The sequence below is a fragment of the Bos mutus genome, chromosome 12, assembly GCF_027580195.1.
Source record: "Bos mutus isolate GX-2022 chromosome 12, NWIPB_WYAK_1.1, whole genome shotgun sequence".
Classification (NCBI taxonomy): domain Eukaryota; kingdom Metazoa; phylum Chordata; class Mammalia; order Artiodactyla; family Bovidae; genus Bos; species Bos mutus.
Window position 1 is genome coordinate 25,755,462 of NC_091628.1, and position 20,866 is coordinate 25,776,327.

Genomic DNA, 20,866 nt, shown 5'->3' on the forward strand with positions numbered 1-20,866 from the left:
TTTTCACTCCCTTAAGCTCACAAATTTTCTTTTCCTATTATGTTGTTTCAGTTTAGCGGGGAGCTCCTGAATGCTAGCTGAATATTTTTTCCTGTTTGTTTGTTTTTTAGTTTTAGACATAATAATTTTTTGGGGGTAGGATACTGAAGCCTGTGGGGCTGTGGCAAACTTAGGGAGAGCACAGCACAGGCTCATCCTGATTAAACTGATATTGAAATTACAAATGATCAGATGAAATTAAGAGAAACATGATTAAAGAAACAGGGTCCAAAGACAACTTTTGTTGGACAAGATTGTTTCTTGTAAAAATATGATATGAGAACATAGGACTTTCTAGATTTCCATTCAAGCCCATAAAAAATAGCTATTTCCCTGATATTAGTGATATGGATTTCACCTTGTACGCCTTGTTGCACACACCATATTAGTATAACAGTAGCACAGATATACATACATTTTCTTATCTATCTTCAAGAACTGACATTAAATGATACCTACTCTTGTAGCAATTGCTCATTGATTGTGAAATAGAAAAAAAAACCACATAATCTGAGGAAGAACTAAATCTGTTAACAATTATAAGCATGAAATCAAATTAATTAATTCACTGAGTAAACATTTTATTGGGTGATTGTTTTATCTGTTCTTATGTGAGCACTGAAGAATTGATGCTTTTGAACTGTGGTGTTGGAGAAGACTCTTGAGAGTCCCTTGGACTCCAAGGAGATCCAACCAGTCCATTCTGAAGATCAGCCCTGGGATTTCTTTGGAAGGACTGATGCTAAAGCTGAAACTCCAGTACTTTGGCCACCTCATGCGAAGAGCTGATTCATTGGAAAAGACCCTGATGCTGGGAGGGATTGGGGGCAGGAGGAGAAGGGGACGACAGACGATGAGATGGCTGGATGGCATCACTGATTCGATGGACGTGAGTCTCAGTGAACTCCGGGAGTTGGTGATGGACAGGGAGGCCTGGCGTGCTGCGATTCATGGGGTCGCAAAGAGTCGGACACGACTGATCTGATCTGATGAGAATCTCTGCATTTTACAACAAAAATACCTATTGTTTTAAATGCATAAATTAATGTAGGTGCTTATCATATATGAAGGCAATTGAAAGGAAGCAGAATGTCACTCCCACTTTACATTTCCTGAAATGAGGTGAGAGTAACAGGATTTCCTCTTTGTTCTCTGCCATAGCACTGTCACAGATGTGTTACAGCTAATATTTGCCTGCTTCTCCACTAGTCCTGTAAACTCCAAAATGTAGGGTCTGAGCTTTAAAAATAAAAAGCAAAACTCTTTGTGTTGAATATTCTGTTTGTCTGATGGATAGCTGTTGAAAGAATGAATACATACGTGATAAAAATGGGATAAATTGAGCCAGATTTTAAAATATGAACAAACATAAGCCAAATAAAGAATGGAAACTGCAGGACAGTCCTGTTGGAGGATGAGGACTGTGTAAAGGCACAGAAGTACACAAGAGAGAGAATGGCCTCGTGAGCATGCATGTTAAACCACCAGAAGGGCATATTGGCAGCCAATGAATGTGCTTACTTTACATTTGCAAATAGTGATGAGAGTAAACAAGAATTTGGAACCTTTTAATTAAAGTTTTTCTTTAGCAGAATATGGAGACATTCTTCTAAAGCAGTCACTGTAAGATACACAATGTGAAATTCTAAGATTTAATATTATTACTGAGAGTTCATGTTCCTATTAATCTAGGACCCCTGATGACTCTCAGGTGTGTTTTCTACGCTTGTACATACACAGGGAATCTAGCCTGGCTGGGCAGAGCTATCTCTAGGGTTCTAAGTAGTTCCCTGCCATATTTAGAGCTCTGCCATTCTTTCAGCTACCATTCTCCTTAAAAATCTATAGATTTTAATGAAAGTGAGGTCTTCCAATGTAAGTGTATTTTCCAAGATTAATTTGATGTTATTTATGTAACATATTACTTATATAAATAAATGAACAGCTGAAAATTATATATATATTTTAAAAATTTCTGATGACATTTCATAACAAGGAAAAACTGTCAAAATAAAATAAATAAAATGCCAATTTACATTAACTCAGTACTTAAATGTATTGTTTAAGCACAAACAGCATAAAAATAGAGACCATACTTGAAGACACTGGCTTTTTCTAGAAATGATTTTCTAATAAAAGACATAATGCTATTTTTAGGAAAAAAATTTTAAAAAGAAAGTATACTCTACCACACACATACAAATTGATGGCTGCCAACAATCACAGCTCACCATACTTAACCTGTCCTGCATTTTTTGTAATTCACTTTTAATAATCTTTGGAAGATTCTTTAAAAATAAATGCTTAGAAAACTTTGGTAAGTTTTAAATTACTAAAGCCATTTAAAATCTAATAAATACAATAAACAATACAAATAGCTGTTCTGACAGTTACATTAAAATCTTTTTATATAAAAATCTCCACATAAAGGCTTTGCAACATGGACAGCAAATATATATTCTTGATTTTAATTAAAAACTCATGATGTATTTAAAACCCTTATGGATGAAGTTGGTACTCTGGTATTTTCCATTTATAAGTTTTAGCCACAAATTAGCTATTTTATTAAACACCTTTGTGAAATGAAAAAACAACAACTGCTGTTTACAAAATTAACCAAAAAAGTGAAATATTTTCAAAGTAATACCTGTTAGGTTCTGGTAAATATAGGTATTTATGAATTTTTTTGGATAATTGAAATTTAGTAAATAACCTTGTGCTGTAATTGGTAGGGTTCCTTTCTTTTCCCAGTAGTAATAAGTGAAGAGCTTTTTTTTTTTTTTTTTTACTAACTATGCTTATAAAGACTTATCTTGGAAGACGAATATTAAATATCATAAGCTTATAATACTAATCTACTCAAACAATAAAAGTGAACACAGTAAATGAGATCTCAAAAACACTAGATATGTTTCTTCATTTAAAAAAAATAACTTTTAATTAAACCATCCAATTTAATGTTTTTATATGGCACTTTAGTTTTGAAGGTAAAGTGATCTAGAGACAGCTGACAAAGAAATTATAACTGCAATTCCTTGGTGAAAATGTTAATGACAGCAAAATATTGTTTAATTAGATGATTGTAGCATCTGGATTAACACTCTTTAAGAGCGATGTTCCTGTGCTTGTCTGCTTCTTCACACTTTACAGACATTTTGTCATCTCTAGGTCATTAGGAAAGAATTTTTAATGATTTTTCTAGAAGCAAGCAGTTCAAGTTACATCTAATTAGATGACAATAATAAGCTCAACACATGCAGTAGCTAAATATATACATAATTAACCAGGGAGGGCTTGTACATCACAGAGGAAAAAAGTGGAAAATGCTAAACAGGAGAAAAAGGTTGGGGTTGAGGAAGTTGTGCTGAATTCATTAGCTGATCATATAAAAAACAACTCAGAAAGCTTTTTAAGAAACCTTCCAAACCTAACTGGATCACTTACATGAAGCTATGTTAGCAGTTACTCTATTTTTTTTTTAATGCCAGATTTTAACACCTTGTTCACAGTCTTATCTGATAAAGTACAAAATGAGGCATAGGCTGTATCTTTTGAAGCATAATAAACAGAAATTAGGTCAACTCTGGAAGTTAGAGGTTGAGCTCACATTTTTAGTCAAACTCTAAGCATCATTGAAAATCTTTCAAAACTTAATGTTCTTTCAGTTCAGTTCAGTTCAGTTGCTCAGTCGTATTCGACTCATTGTGACCCCACGAACCGCAGTACACCAGGCCTCCCTGTCCATCACCAGCTCCTGGAGTCCACCCAAACCCATGTCCATCGAGTCGGCGATGCCATCCAACCATCTCATCCTCTGTCGTCCCCTTCTCCTCCTGTCCTCAATCTTTCCCAGCATCAGGGTTTTTTCAAATGAGTCAGCTCTTTGCATCATGTGGCCAAAGGATTAGAGTTTCAGCTTCAACATCAGTCCTTCCAATGAACACCCAGGACTGATCTCCTTTAGGATAGACTGGTTGGATCTCCTTGCAGTCCAAGGGACTCTCAAGAATCTTCCCCAACACCACAGTTCAAAAGCATCAATTCTTCAGTGATCAGCTTTCTTTATAGTCCAACTCTCACATCCATATATGAGCACTGGAAAAACTATAGCCTTGACTAGACGGACCTTTGTTGGCAAAGTAATGTCTCTGCTTTTTAATACGGTGTCTAGGTTGGTCATAACTTTCCTTCCAAGGAGTAAGTGTCTTTTAATTTCATGGCTGCAATCACCATCTGCAGTGATTTTGGAGCCCAGAAAAATAAAGTCTGATACTGTTTCCACCGTTTCCCCATCTATTTGCCATGAAGTGATGGGACTGGATGCCATGATCTTTGTTTTCTGAATGTTGAGCTTTAAGCCAACTTTTTCACTCTCCTCTTTCACTTTCATCACGAGGCTCTTTAGTTCTTCTTCACTTTCTGCCATAAGGGTGGTGTCATCTGCATATCTAAGGTTATTGACATTTATCCCAGCAATCTTGATTCCAGCTTGTGCTTCCTCCAGCCCAGCATTTCTCATGATGTACTCGGCATAGAAGTTAAATAAGCAGGGTGACAATATACAGCCTTGACATACTCCTTTTCCTATTTGGAACCAGTCTGTTGTTCCATGTCCAGTTCTAACTGTTGCTTCTAACTGTTGCTTCCTGACCTGCATACAGGTTTCTCAAGAGGCAGGTCAGGTGGTCTGGTATTCCCATCTCTTTCAGAATTTTCCACAGTTTATTGTGATCCACACAGTCAAAGGCTTTGGCATAGTCAATAAAGCAGAAAGAGATGTTTTTCTGGAACTCTCTTGCTTTTTCCATGATCCAGCGGATGTTGGCAATTTGATCTCTGGTTCCTCTGCCTTTTCTAAAACCAGCTTGAACTGGAAGTTCACGGTTCACATATTGCTGAAGCCTGGCTTGGAGAATTTTGAGCATTACTTTACTAGCGTGTGAGATGAGTCCAACTGTGTGGTAGTTTGAACATTCTTTGGCATTGCCTTTCTTTGGGACTGGAATGAAAACTGACCTTTTCCAGTCCTGTGGCCACTGCTGAGTTGTCCAAATTTGCTGGCATATTGAGTGCAGCACTTTCACAGTATCATCTTTCAGGATTTGAAATAGCTCAACTGGTATTCCATCACCTCCACGAGCTTTGTTCTTTAAAAATTAATTTCTTTAAATTTCTTTAAAAATTAAAAAAAACCTGTTGTTTTAAAATAGTTAAATAAATTTTACAACAGTTCTATGTGAGACTTTCATGTAGTTTTAAAGATTATGCTTTCAAATACTATTTAATGAGATGGGAAAAGTAGAATGTAAACCTTTAGGTGTAGCAGAATCCTAAAGATTACCACACACAGAAAAATCACCAAAATCTTAAATATGATATTTATGGCTAAACTTAGGACTGATGAAAATTTTAAATTATAATTTTGTATATTTCCATTTTTCTATAGTATATTTGTTAAATTTATAAACATAACAAAATAAAGGCCATGAAAGCATTTATGGGCTTTTAGGTGACTTTTCAAAACAGTATGTTTTCTGAATATTTGATAAGCTTCTTTTACTATGTGAAGTATTTTTACAAAATGCACATATATAAACTATTTATATGCAATTGTATATATATATACACATATGTCACATGAGGGTCTAAAAATCTACATACTGTATTAATACTAGGACACTGCTGCTGTCTGTTTTAGTCTTATTTTTAAAAGAATCTATAACGGAGAAAAGACAAATTGTCCAAGTATGAGAGACCTCAAGAAACGGACAGCAAGAAATGAGTCATAAAATGTAATTCACATTTCATGTTAAAGTTATGGAGAAAAACGGTAAATCTGAGATTGCAAGAGAATTACTAGAATATTTTTTACAGAACATGTGGATTTATTAAGTCACATTGCCCTATATTTTAAAAAACTTGAAGCCAGAAAGGGTTGTTTCATCTTCTCAATCGGTTTCTATTCTGTAACTCTTTTGTTTAATCCAGGAAATTTAAAGAATCCCTTATCCAGCGATTCTAGTGCATTCACATAATAGATTATAAAATCATGCCAACACAGAGTATGAATATTAAATTAGCTCAATTTGATGAGAGTTTATAGAGCAAAACTTTGACTTCATAATCTTATTGGAAAGAAGTGATACAGACATAAAATGTTAAGGGCACATTACCTTAAGTGCCAACATGCGTAGCATAGACAGTGCCACAGAAGGTGTGAATGCTATAGGAGATTAAAGCAATTATTGTAAAGTATTTCTTTTAAGAATATAGGTGTAACATGGTGGTTCTCCAAATGTGGACACTGGAGCAGTGGCATCGGGATCACATGGGGACTTATTAGAAATAGAAACTTTTAAGCCCCACCCTAAACCTACTGAATCAGAACCTGTGTTTCAGCAAGCCCTCCAGATGATTCTGAGAACCACTCCATCCTGGATGTGGGGTTGGTGACTGTGTGGCTCGCGTCGTGGCTGGCGGCATTCTCCGGGAGTTGTAATCATCAGAAGAAAGCCCTCTCATCTAAGGTTCTAAGTCTTTCCTAGGAGTCTCCATCCACTGACTGCTAACTGTAGGAAACAAAGGCCTGGCCACCTTGCCTCAGGGCAAGACATCTCTGAAAGGTATCCCAGCTCCCGGTTTCCTGTGGGACCTGGTGAGGCCTTTCCTGCAGTTACTCTGGGGCTCAAGTTCTCCTGCTCTGTCCTACTTTCTTCACTCCCCTACAGACACTGATCCCAAGGACACTCTCCAATAAACTACCTGCAAGCACATTTCTGTCTCAGAGTTTGTTTCTCTGGATCTGAGACCCAAATGAACATGTACCAGGATCTACATTAGAGATAATAATTCAAGGCCCAGATCTAGTGCTAGCATATCCCTATGGACAAAAGTCATGATGGTAAATAAACATCAGAAGTTCTTTTGGTGAAATACAAATTAAAAATGATTGTCTAAGAATCATTAATTTTTTTTCAGTCTTAAAAGCAGCTATGGATGAAGGCTGATGAGGTAAAAATTGAACAGCACCATTAATATCCTGAGACAGTGTGGTACAGAAGTTGAGTGATGCTCTACAGCTAAACCACCGACATTAGAATCTCGACTTCACTTATTAGTTCTGTGATGTGGGCAAGTTATTTACTTCTCTGTACCTCATCTCCTCAGTGGTGAAATGGGGTTAAGGACCAGGGCTATTGTTAGGATTAAATGAGTAAACACACCTAAAACACTTAGGACCACTTAGTGGAAACACTAAAGAAAACACTTAATGGAAAACACTTAGAAGGAAACCCTCAGTGTTTGCAACATTATAAATGTCTCAATAAACATTAACTTTTACCATTTTTTCTGAATGCTGCTATTAATATTAAAGAAGTGTTTAAAAAAGAAATAATAAGACTAAACAAAGAAATAATAAAAATATTTTTCCTAAATCTTGATATTAAGAGTAATTAAAGAAATGTTTAAAGAAGACTATGATAAAATATAAGCCAACCATTTGTTGCCTTTGGGTTACTCAGCAAATTAAATATAATGTGTCAATAAGAACACTGATAAATCTAAAGTTTCAATCAATTGACTTAAGTATTTACTGAACAATAACTATATCCCTAAAACTGTGCAATGAAACAACATGATAATTCAGTAGAACTGTGTTAGTCAAAGTGGTCCTGGTACAGTTTAACATCTTTATAGTTCCCTTTATTCTAGGATCCTTTAGAGTCCTGCCTTTAAAGAACTTTGAAAAGTGTTCCATTAAGAAGAGATGAATGGATATATATGATATTCTCCACAATTCAGGAAAATAGGCAATTCTAGCTGCTTCCTAATCAAGTACTCAATAGTGGCTTTGGTGAAGTTTCTTTATAAAAGCATCACCCAACTCTTTAATGCTGGGTCAGTTCAGTTCATTCGCATCCAACTCTTTGTGACCCCACGGACTGCAGCATGCCAGGCTTCCCTGTCAATCACCAAATCCTGCAGCTTGCTCAAACTTATGTCCATTGAATCGGTGATGCCATCCAACCATCTCATCCTCTGTCATCCCCTTCTCTTGCCTTCAATCTTTCCTAGCATCAGGGCCTTTTCCAAGAAGTCAGTTCTTCGCATCAGGTGGCCAAAGTATTGGAGTTTCAGCTTCAGCATCAGTCCTTTCAATGAATATTCAGGACTGATTTCCTTTAGGATTTGATCCTTTAGGTTTGATCTCCTTGCAGTCCAAAGGACTATTGAGAGTCTTCTCCAACACCACAGTTCAAAAGCATCAGTTCTTCAGCTTAACTAATGCTGGTGCTCAATATAAACTGGCTCCTCTACTTAGAACTTCAAGACTATAGCAAAGGAAGAATTTGCAGGAATACATGCAGGGTGAGTACCTCTGTATGTATTTTATAACTTTTACAGGTTGTCATTCTACTCTTATATGAAGGTTCATTTTATCCACATAATCATCTACATATGACAAAATCCTTAGAATACATTTAAAGCCCATCTTTTTCTATGAGGCTTCCCTTGATTAGACTAGGTCATACTAATCTCTCACTTCTCTAAATTTTTATTACAGTTAACAACACTTGACTGCATGCTTTCTTGTATGTTCTACATGTGTTCATACGTAAATCTTGATTTGATAATTAGATCTTAAATGGTTAGACCAATCATGGTTAAACTTTAAGCATAAGAACCACCTAGAAGGCTCCCTGCAATGCAGAGGGCTGGGCCTCACTTCAAGTTTCTGACTCGGTTGGTTTGAGAAGGGATCTGAAAAATTGTGTCTCTAAGTCCCCAGGTGATACAAATACTGCTGGGTGGGGGACCTACTTTGTAAATCACTAAACTAGAGTATATTACAGTGACTTCTACCTTCTGTATAATGACACTGTGCATTAAATTGTTTACTTTTTTTCCCTGCCATACTTGTTACTACAGCTGTAATCCAATTTTTGAGCCCATATTTTCTTTTTTCTTGGAATGACTTCTGCTTTACTTTCTAGTGAATGCTTATTCCTCTTTCAATTTTCAACTTAAATGTTGCCTATGAGAGAAGCCTATGAAAAGACTACAAGAAACTTTTCCTGTAAGTATATTGCCTTCTGGATTTAAGACTTCAAATGAAAGTGAAAGTTGCATCCGACTTTGCAACCAGAATACTGGAGTGGGTAGCCGTTCCCTTCTCCAGGGTATCTTCCCAATCCAGGGATTGAACCCAGGTCCCCCACAATGCAGGCGGATTCTTTACCAGTTGAGCCATGAGGGAAGCCTGAGAATGCTGGAGTGGACAGCCTATCCCTTATCCAGCAGATCTTCCTGACCCAGGAATCAAACTGGGGTCTCCTGCATTGCAGGTGGATTCTTTACCAGCTGAGCTACCAGGGAAGCCCAATAACTTTGTATATTTTCTCATTATAATAATTATGACTTTTTGCTGGAATTGCTGGTATACATATCTGTTTTCCTGAGTATACCATGACCCCTTCAAAGGCAGAAACCATGCAGTGCTCTCCTCTGAAGTGTTAGTGCCAAACACAGTACATGCCACATAGTAGAAGTGTTCAGAATGATGAACAAGTCGATTTCATATCTAGAGTTCTAAAGGCTCTCCCAATAGCTCTTCCTAACTTTAAGGAATCTGATTTCTGATTCATGTGAAATACAGCTATCAGTTTAATTTTCCTAAAATTTCATATTGCATTGCCTTCTACTACAAAACTATACTGACTCCTAGATTCAGACTGTTTATAGTCTGGCTGTTAACCAACAGCTCCAGTAGTAGCCAAGCTGTGATACTCACGTCTACTGAACACAGAACACATATTCAACTGGCAGAAATTTGTAAAGCTCTGTTCTTTTTTTTTTTTCCTCCCCAAACACATTCTTAAAATTCATCTGGTTTGCTTAGCTCTTACACCATTCACTATTTATAGCACTTATTCAACACTTAACCATCAGCTGTCTTAAAATGCTCCCTTATGTATATTTCATTCACCCGAGTAGTGGCAATGCTCTGATTCCTAAACGTAAATGTGAAGTTGCTCAGTCGTGTCCAACTTGTCATGACCCCATAGACTGTAGCCCATCAGGGTCCTCTGCCCTGGGGATCCTCCAGGCAAAAATACTGGAGTGGGTAGCCATTTCCTTCTCCAGGGATCTTCCCAACCCAGGGATCGAACCCAGGTCTCCCATATTGCAGGGAGACTCTTCACCTGCTTTATACTTCTTTTTACTCTATTGTCTACAATAGACAGACTTTCATATTTACTTATAATCATATTAAGGAAAATACTCAATACATTCTTTTAAAAGACGCCTGTGGTGTATACATTTTTTATGTCACCAAATAAAACAGACCACAATTATTCAAAAGAAGTTAGGAAGACACTCAAATTCCCCTTACTATCTGTGTGTCCTGGCTCAGAAACCCAAAGATTGTCCCAACCAGAAAGAAAAGCTCTGTCTATACTGCTCAGGGTGGGCTTGCCTGGTGGCTCAGACAGTGAAGAGTCTGCCTGCAGTTCAGGAGGCCTGAGTTTGATCCTTGGGTTGGGAAGATTCCTTGGAGAAGGGAACGGCAACCCACCCCAGTATTCTTGTCTGGGAAATTCCACAGACAGAGGTGCCTGGCGGTCTAGAGTCCATGGGGTCACAAAGAGTTGGAGACCACTGAGTGACTAATACTTTCACTTCATACTGGTCAGGGAAGCTTTTAGACCAGATCATGATGTTATCTCTATCAAGTCTGCAATTTTTCTAGAGTTAGACAGAGCAACTGCCAGAAAGCAACAGGCATGAAGCAGGTAGTGGTGACAGCTGGAACTGTGGACCACACTTTGGGAAATGTAGCTGACATAAGTAAGAGGCAGTGAGAAGGGACGGAGACTAGACGTGTCCTTTAACACAGCCAACTAGATAACACTCCATCCAGGACAGGCAGAGAGAATTCCATTTTAGAACAGCAAAACCTTTTAGGAAAAATGCCAGCTCCACTGGAAACTGAACTAGGAGTGAGGCATACCACCACGTCTTTCAGTTTTAATTCCAAAAGCTCCAAAAAGGTACCAGAATCTAGGGGGAAAAGTCATACGCTTATCCATGACATATGATAGACCATGAGTCTTGACAGATCTTTGAAGGATAGATAATAGAGAAACCTAACACAGGGAATATGGAAGAATACCACAGAAGGAAATAAAAGAGAACTTTATCCTAAAAAATCAGGTAAAGATCCATGTGAAAAGTGAAAGTTGCTGAGTTGTGTCCAACTCTGTGACACCATGGACTGTAGCCCAACAGGGTCCTCTGTCCATGGAATTCTCCTGGCAAGAGTACTGGAGTGGATTGCCATTTCCTTCTCTAGGGGATCTTTCTGACTCAGGGATCAAACCTGGGTTTCCTGCATTGCAGGAGGATTCTTTTGAGCTACCAGGGAAGCCCCAAAGATCCATGTAGTTGAAAACAATATACTGTATTAATGAGAAGATTTTAATAAAAAGTCAAAACCCATCTTAATATGCAAAAATATATGGACTCCAAAAACAAGTGTTTCATAATAATATGGATTCTGGTAGTAAATTATATTGAAAAAGATAAGCAATGAAGAAGTACATTGAGTGAAAGTTCTTATTTTGCATAGGACTGATTTAAAATGTTAATTCATTTTTTAGTTCAAAGGCAACAGAAATATATTTCAGAAACATTTTTTAAAAAATGTAAACATATCAGTATCAATTCTCTAGGAGAAGCAGTAACAAAAAGCTTATGTTATAAATCTCTAAAAAAAGTAGGCAGAAATTTATTTAAATGGCCAAAGAAAAACAAAACAGCGGGGAAAGCAAGAAAATATTACAAGCAATAGTATAGGACAAGATGATATAAGACTAAACATATCAGTTTTAAAACATATGCAAAGAAATATCAAACATGGCTACTAAAAGATTTAAAGTCCAAGATAAAGTTAAAACTTGAAATTTCACCTATGGTCTAAGACAGAAGTTGGCAGATTTGATATTCTATCCTTTTTTACTTTGGCAATGATACTTATGTTACATCATGCTGCTTACCTAAATATACTAATGAAATTAGGTTTTTTACATTTTAGATGTTTAAGTTCATTCTACTCTCTATATGTATATAATATGTATTAATTAAATAGCATAACATATTTCCTTTATTTTTGAGTAAGTAAATAGGTTTTTTAAAAGATATATACATTGTATAGACTATGATGTGAATATATATAAATATGTCATGAAGATATGTCTATATAATGGTGATGTGTGTATAAAGTATACAATAAAAATTAATATATGTAATAAAACAGTTCTTTGGTTGTACCTCTAGCATCCTATTTAACAAAGGCATTAATACTATAATATGTAGTAAATGATTAAAATGCAAGACCATTTTAAACAACTATTTATCCCTTTATGTCAACAAATTGAGTTATTCTGTCTATTTAATACATATCTATATCATCCATATTTAATATAAACCTATAGCACTCATATTCATACACATATAATAGATTATAAAAGAGCTATACTACACAGTTATCCTTTTAAGCAGTGATTCAGAGAACAGGGCTCTAAATCCACAGTTCTGAGCATTCATTCACAAAAAAAGAATAATCATACACATATGCTGCTGCTGCTAAGTCGCTTCAGTCGTGTCCGACTCTGTGCGACCCAATAGACGGCAGCCCACCAGGCTCCCCCGTCCCTGGGATTCTCCAGGCAAGAACACTGGAGTGGGTTGCCATTTCCTTCTCCAATGCATGAAAGTGTAAAGTGAAAGTGAAGTCGCAGAGTCTTGTCCGACTCTTAGCGAGCCCATGGACTGCAGCCTACCAGGCTCCTCCATCCATGGGATTTTCCAGGCAACTGCATAGTTATTTAAATTTATCTTATTGTAAAAAAAAAAGTTTTTGTAGAGCCTGATTTACAGAAGCAAACTCTTTGTAATTCAACATGAATAAGGGCTTTGGAGCCTAACTTAAGAAAAAAAGAAACAGGTACTTAAATCTCATAGACATACTCAGCCACTGATGACCACTGATTTAGCAGAAAAATAAAACCACTACCCTCTGTTAATTTACAAGCATGGTATTGTTAAAGTTGATGGCAGTTACTCGTCATTCAGAAATGCAATCTGATTTTATATTTTCATTTGAAGATTTTTAAGGAAAAAAACATGTTGTAACCCAATCACGCCACAATCCAGGTGACATCTGTACTAGGCAGAATCCTGTTGTTATTCTCCTGTCTAGCTGCTACTGATGAGAATGACAAAGTAGTGAAATTACATTTTCCCATTATTATTTCCAGACACTCTCTGGCAATGGTTTGTTGACTCTAATAAACCTTCAGACAAAGCTGTCAGCAAAGGAAATGGCTGAAGGAGAGTAAGGAAAAGCCCCTTCAACAAGAAAATGCAACTAAACCTTAGTGCTAGCTGGTATAGTTTCTGATAGCAATCTAATGTGAGTGCTTCAATATTTATTCTGATGCTGTTTTTGAATCCCAAGGAGAACAATGTATTCCATCAAGTCACATTATCGAGGATTTTGATGAACATAAACATATTATGAGATTAAAGAATGAGATGTCTTACCTGCTATAGTATTAAGAAACATCAAATATTCGAAGTTTGAAATTTCCCTTCTTTGCCAGCGCTGAGTCATGTTGGAAGATTTATAAAGCTGTCGAGGAGTGGCCAGTGATATCCTCCTAGCAATTAAGCAAATTATAACAATTTCTTTAAACTCATAACCTTTATAACTCAAATAATAACTAATATATGGATTTGATATAATTTGATATATGGTGTATCCTTCTTAGATAAATTACAAAAAACATTTTAGTTATAGAACTAGCAATATTTGAAAAAATCTATTACAGAGAAGATACACATATTTATTTAGAATAAATCAATATGAAAGCACGATTTGTATAACATTGCTCCAAGTGGATATTTTACAAGTCAACAAGAACAAAAAAGGTGAAACTGTACTCAAAATAAGTCAAAGTAGCTTTTAAACAACACAGCAAACTTACCCCATGCTAAGATGCTAGGTAGATGGTCAGGTAGCAGCTTATAAGCATTTGACTCAAACCTTATATAATAATGACCCCACTGAACTTTTTAAGCCTGTCTCCCCACAGAGTGTGCACATGAGCACAGCCTCTAACCACATGACACATAATCCTCTAGAAGGTCAAAAGCAAACAACTGAGAACTTTGAAAATAAAGGAATATCTTTGAAAATATAGGAATAGAAGAAGGAACATAGGAATATCTTAAGAGAGTAAGTCAGGAGAATTTGTGTAAATTATGAACCTTTGAAGGGATGTGTTTCTCTAAAAGCTGACTGATTTTGTGAAAGCATGATAAGGCTGAGTTTCTAAAACAATCACCACTTAACAAAGAAGTTCGCAAACATTTCGAATTTATGCCACCTTTAGTGTCTCAGGAATTTTTTCCTGGTGCCCCTAGCCCAAGAGAAACATCTAACAGTTCTCCTTATTGAGTAGTTAGGTCTAAATAACTTAACACTTGAGCCATAACAACTTAGTAGCTGTTTGAGAATACAATATTCAAAAACTGAAAGAAAAATAGTATTTTATTTCCTTCTTAAATAACCACAATTACTTACTAAAGGGGTGCAGTGCACACCTGTTGGGCACTGTACAGCTTCTTAAACCTGGGAATCATACCTGACACTACCATTTTCATTTTCTGTCCCACATGAATTTTCATGGAGTGCCTGTTCTTTTTTTAAACCATAGCAACCCCTGAAAATTAGTTTCACAAAGCTAAGATGTCATCAAAAAGAATACAAGAATGCAGTGCCATCAAATGTTGAAGATTAAAACTAAGTTGAGCTGAGTTCGTGCAGCATTTGATAGATGCTGCTGTATTTCCTTTGGAGAAGGCAATGGCACCCCACTCCAGCACTCTTGCCTGGAAAATCCCATCAATGGAGGAGCCTGGTAGGCTGCAGTCCATGGGGTCGCTGAGTCGGACAAGACTCAGCGACTTCACTTTCACTTTTCACTTTCATGCATTGCAGAAGGAAATGGCAACCCACTCCAGTGTTCTTGCCTGGAGAATCCCAGGGACGGGGGAGCCTGGTGGCCTGCCGTCTATGAGGTCGCAGCAGCAGCAGCAGCAGCTGTATTTCCCTAAAAAAACGTAAAACGCCCTGCAGTAGGCCTGAGATTTCACTGTGATATCTGAGGGCTCCACGGTGGGAGCTGCGGACCTAAGACTATTTTTATCTCCCATGTTTTATTATCATGTTTACATTCACATGAGATCTTAATAACCATGGCAAGAGCTAAGACATATTTTGCTCTTTAGTTGCTAAGTCATGTCCAACTTTTTGTGACCCCATGGACTGTAGTCAGCCAAGTTCTGTTCATGGGATTTCCCAGGCAAGAATACTGGAGTGTGTTTCCATTTCCTTCTCCAGGGGATCTTCCCAACCCAAGGACTGAACCTGTGTCTCCTGCACTGGCAGGTGGATTTCTTACCACTGAGCCACCAGAGAAACCCAAGATATAAGGGTTGAAGAAAAGGAAGGACGAAGGAAGAATGGGAATAAACTCGGTGTGTCAAATTAAAATTTGAATTAAGAATTTAAAAAATAATTATGTCTAACTCAATGCTTAAAATGTTAACTTAATATTTTGTAGCAGCCTGGTCACATATTAACATTTTTGGAGCTTTCCTAGTTATATATACTTGAGATAATAGATCCTAAGGATTCCATAAGAACTATATAATCCTAATTGCAATGGTCAGGGGAATATATATTTCATACTTAAATACTATATCTTAGTACACTTTTCAATTAACTGGCAATATGATTTTCACAGGGCTACTAAAAGGGCTTCCAGATTTTAAGCCATTCCAGCACCACTATTCACAAATTTTCCAGGCCAGATACTCTCACTTACACAATTATTTATGCTATAAATTTTAGCCTTGATCCTGCATTTGTCATAGCAACATGCTAAAATATTTTCTGAATTATCAATTAATAAACTATATTGACCCAATTCTTATTTGCCACTATTATAATTATGTGCTTAGTCCAACTTTAACTGTATTACTATTGTAATCATATTCTTGCTAATCTGACTAAAACTATTACCAGCAGTATGCTTAGTCTGCTAAAAGCAAAGTATAGAATAAAGTTGTAAATTTATTTGTTGACATTTTAAACCTAGAAAATTTAAGAAGAAAACTGCTGATACGGAAATAATCCTGAGCACCAAAAACACTCAAAAACCAAGACCTAACAAATTGTGATAAGGATAAATAATGGGACTCATGGGAGAAGGTTATCATGTGATTCTTAGAGTATGAAGTTGTGAAGAAAAATACAGGCATACGAAATGAATTTAGAAAATCAGATTACTATTAGCAAGTTCATGGGAAGGACTAGTTTTTCCTGTTTACTGCTCTCTCTTTTCTACTATAAACTCGCTGAGAGCAGGAACTATGTTATACATACTGTTATGTCCTTAGCATTTAACAATACTTGAACTAGAGTGGGGTCTAAACCAAATGACTTGAGTTATTGGATTTCTATCCCTCAAAAAAATAATGGATAAAGACAGATGAAATTCAAAAAATAAATAAATAAATTCAATCATAAGAAGAAGCAAAATGGTAAATAGTAAATCATTAGGGCTATTAAAAATATCCTAAAAACATTTAGACATTTGAATGAGTATAGTTGGTACATATTTGGGCTACACAAAAATGCTTTTACAACTGGGGAATAAGAAGTAGATAAAATTGCCTTCTGGAAAAAAATACTAAGTACTATAACAAATGGTAACCATTTAAAATCATTAACTCTATATATGCAACAAGGTATATTCTTAGTAAGTAAAGAATCTAACTATACTCAAAATTTATTGATTATAATGACCGTCTGAATAGAAAATAGCAATACATTAACCAAACAATGGCAATCAGTATGGAGTCTAGAAAACGGACAAATTCTTTGTCAGTATTTTTCTATCATTATGCATGGGGTAAGGGTATTGCTCTTTTGACTAATGTGGACCACTTTGATAGATGACACCAAATAGAAATTAAGAGAGTAGGCTATGATCTTGGGCAAGATAAGTAACTTATCTAAACCAAAAACTTCCTATCTGTAATATGGGATAAGAACTCCATTAAGGAACTTCCTTGTCCATCTGGTGGTTAAGGCTCCATGCTGCTGCTTCAAGGGGCAACCATTTGGTCACTGGTGGAGGAACTTAATATCCCTCATGCCACATGTACGGCAAAAAAGAAAGAAAGAAAGAAAAAAATTTAAAAAAGAAATCCATTAAGAATCCACATGGTTTTAAGAATTAAGGGCTGAGTGCCCCTCTGCCACGTGAGGACACATGGACAGGATGACCATCTATGAACCTGGAGTTGGGCCATCAGCAGACACCAAATCTGCTAGTGATCCTGGACTTTCTATCCTCCAGAACTGCCAGAAATAAGTGTCTGCTGTTTATAAGCTAAAAACTAATGCCTATAAACTTGAACACAAAGTATAGTCCCTGGGACTTGGAAAGTGCTCAGCAAATGAGACATGCATGTAAACTAAAAGGGTGTTCATTAGGCTCTGCTCAGTTCAGTGCAGTCACATCCGACTCTTTGCGACCCCATGGACTGCAGCACGCCAGGCTTCCCTGTCCATCACCAGCTCCCGGAGCTTGCTCAAACTCATGTCCATCAATTTGGTGATGCCATCCAACCATCTCATCCTCTGTTATCCCCTTCTCCTGCCTTCAACCATTCCCAGAATCATGGTCTTTTCTGCTAGCTTTATGGAAATATTCCTTTTGTTCTAAATCTTTGCAATGTGATCTCTTTGGTGGGCTTGCCCAAGAAGTGGCATAAGTGATACATGAAGTCGATTTTCTGGCAGTATACCTGCCTTTGAGTTTGATCATTTTTGTCTGTTTGCTTCTAAAGCAGTCTCCTTGGGGCTTAGTTTAGGGTATATTCCCTAGCGTTTGATAAGTGAAAGCGAAGTTGCTTAGTCACGTCCAACTCTTTTGCGACCCCATGGACTGTAGCCCACCAGGCTCCTCAGTCCATGGAATTTTCCGGGCAAGAGTACTAGAGTGGATTTCCATTTCCTTCTCCAGGGGATCTTCCTGACTCAGGGATTGAACGTGGGTCTCCTGCGTTGTGGTCAGACGCTTCACCATCTGAGCCACCAGGGAAGCCCTTGAAGCGTTTGATAAACTCTGCTTTAAACTGACAAGCTGCTACTGCTAAGTCGCTTCAGTTGTGTCCGACTCTGTGGCGACCCCATAGATGTCAGCCCACCAGGCTCCCCTGCCCCTGGGATTCTCCAGGCAAGAACACTGGAGTGGGTTGCCATTTTCTTCTCCAATGCATGAAAGTGAAAAGTGAAAGTGAAGTTGCTCAGTCGTGCCTGACTCTTAGCGACCCCATGGACTGCAGCCTGCCAGGCCCCTCCATCCATGGGATTTTCCAAGCAGTAGTACTGGAGTGGGGTGCCATTGCCTTCTCCAAAACTGACAAAACCTGATGTCAAAGAAACAAAGTAAAGAATGGATTCCTTGGTGATTTACCAAGATACTCTCAGCTGGAAGACTTCTATTTGTAGGAGTCAGACATCATCCCTTCCCTTTGACAATTTTCTAAATGTAATAGGCTCTTACATATCATACACTCTTTGTAGGTGTCTGTGTGTATATCTGTTTACCTACTCACCCAGCTCCCTACCTCCTTACCTACCTACCATCTATATCTATGTGTGCATGCCCACATGCATGTGTATAGTGTATATGTGTGTTCACAGTCCACAAAGTGCATTCATTTTATGGTCTCAGGACTTCATCTTTCATAAAACACTGTGCCCATTTTATAGCAGATGAGAACTTCAGTCTTCTTGCTTCATGTTATTCATTCTTTCAACATATATGTACTGAGTTCCTACAATCAGATCAGACCCTATCATTGTTACCCAGCCAGTAAGTGGCAGGTCTGAGCCTTGATTCAATGTTCTGCCAACCTCCATCTGCTACCTCCAAGGCTAAATATCACAGGAAATAAACAAAACTGAACTTATGAGTATTTTATTAGGAAACTTAATGAGTTGAGTCTTTGTGGGGAACACAAAGGGAGTAACAAAAAAGTGTCTTCAGATAGAATCTCCAGTTACTAAACATATGCTTTGTTTCCAGTTTTTCCATCAAGAAGAATAGCATTCCAAAAATTTGAGACTAAATGTGGTTGAAAGGAAAATTACACTCATAAGAAATAAGGAATATAGTAAAAGAGTTTCTGATTGTTTTAAATGATTTCAGGTCCTGAAAAGTAGAAGAATACCAAAAGAAATCAGAAAACTCTACTGGTAATCTTTGAAGAATTATGGTCATTGAGAAGTATGCCAGGAGGCAGATGATTATTCTTTAAAAGGAAAAAGTTAGGCCTATTTGTGAGTTCTTAATGTCAATTCCCGGAAAAATCCTTGACTTGATGATTAAACAATTTGTAGGTACTTGCGAAAGGAAGTAGTGATTACTAAGAGTCAGCTAAGATTCAGTAAGAATAAGCCTTGCAAAACTAACGTCATTTTTTTTTGCTAGATTAAATGCATTTTTCTTTTGACTTGTATTTTATATAAGTACTTCATTGTCTACTAATGTCTTAAGTGAATTTTGTTGTTCAAAACAGCAAATATCCTGAGCATGTGCATACACGTCTGCGAATTGGTTTTACACTATAAGCTTAATATGAGAATAGAGACTTTGTAATGTAGGGTAACTCTAGTTGAGTAGCACTTAAAAGCACCTTTGCAATTAGGCAGTGTGCTAGGTATTGTAGATTAAAAGATAAATAAGACACAGTTCCTGTCTTTTAAATGTCTGTAGCCTATTTAAGGGGAAGGTAGACAAAGATTGGTTTTCCTTTCCATGCATGCAGTGCTCTGGAATAACTCCCAGGCACTTAATGATCTACATGGAAGACACTGTTGCTTGTCTGCCCAAAGCCCATTATTCTCTTTCTTCCTTAACAACACAAAGTGTATTTTTTTCAGATAGGAAGTGGCAGGGAGCTCAGAGGTATATTTTTCCTTGACTTGTAGGGGATGATTTGGCTTCACGTTCAGTGTTCAGTGATTGTTTGAGGGGCAGGAAGGTGACTCCATTCTGGGCAAAGGCACTTCTAAATATACTCCAATCTAAAACACAGAATTTCACGAAGTCCTTTGTGTCCTTCTCGCACTTGAACGCAGTTGTATGAAGATGTGGTATTCGGAGCAGTAGTGGTTATTTTGTGAACATGAGGCCAACTTAGAGTCCTGACATTACTGAACCTCTGAGCCAATACTGGCAACTCCTTTTTTTATGCTTTATATTTTTATTTATATATATATTTATTTTTGGCTGTACTGGGTCTTCCCTGTCGCTTTTCTCTCGTTGTGTGTGGGGACTGCTCTCCAGGTGTGGTTTGTGGGCCTCTCACTGTGGTGCCTTCTCCTGTTGGAGAGCACAGGCTCTAGGCACGCAGACTTCAGTAGCTGCAGCACAGGCTCAGCAGTTACGGCTCACAGGCTCTAGAGCACAGGCGCAGCAGTCGTCGTGCATGGGCTTAGTTGCTCCATGGCACGTGGGGTCTTCCTGGATCAGGGATCGAATTTGTGTCTTCTACACTGGCAGGTGGATTCTTTACCACTGAGCTACCAGGGGATCCCGTGGCAACTTCTTTTTAATTCCACCTCTTTAATAAAACAAACCTCCCACAACCAAAACTCTATTGGTTAAACCACTTTTAG

At 37.4% G+C, this 20,866-nt stretch overlaps 1 protein-coding gene across 6 annotated transcripts in view; it reads right to left on the bottom strand.

The window, feature by feature from the left end:
• NBEA (neurobeachin) overlaps nucleotides 1-20,866 on the bottom strand; it is a 672,120-nt gene that overhangs the window by 107,085 nt on the left and 544,169 nt on the right. For all 6 annotated transcript variants that reach the window (XM_070380422.1, XM_070380424.1, XM_070380423.1 and 3 more), the window contains one exon: nucleotides 13,648-13,763. In XM_070380422.1, coding sequence (XP_070236523.1) covers nucleotides 13,648-13,763 — 116 coding nt within the window. The remainder of the gene's footprint in view (nucleotides 1-13,647; nucleotides 13,764-20,866) is intronic.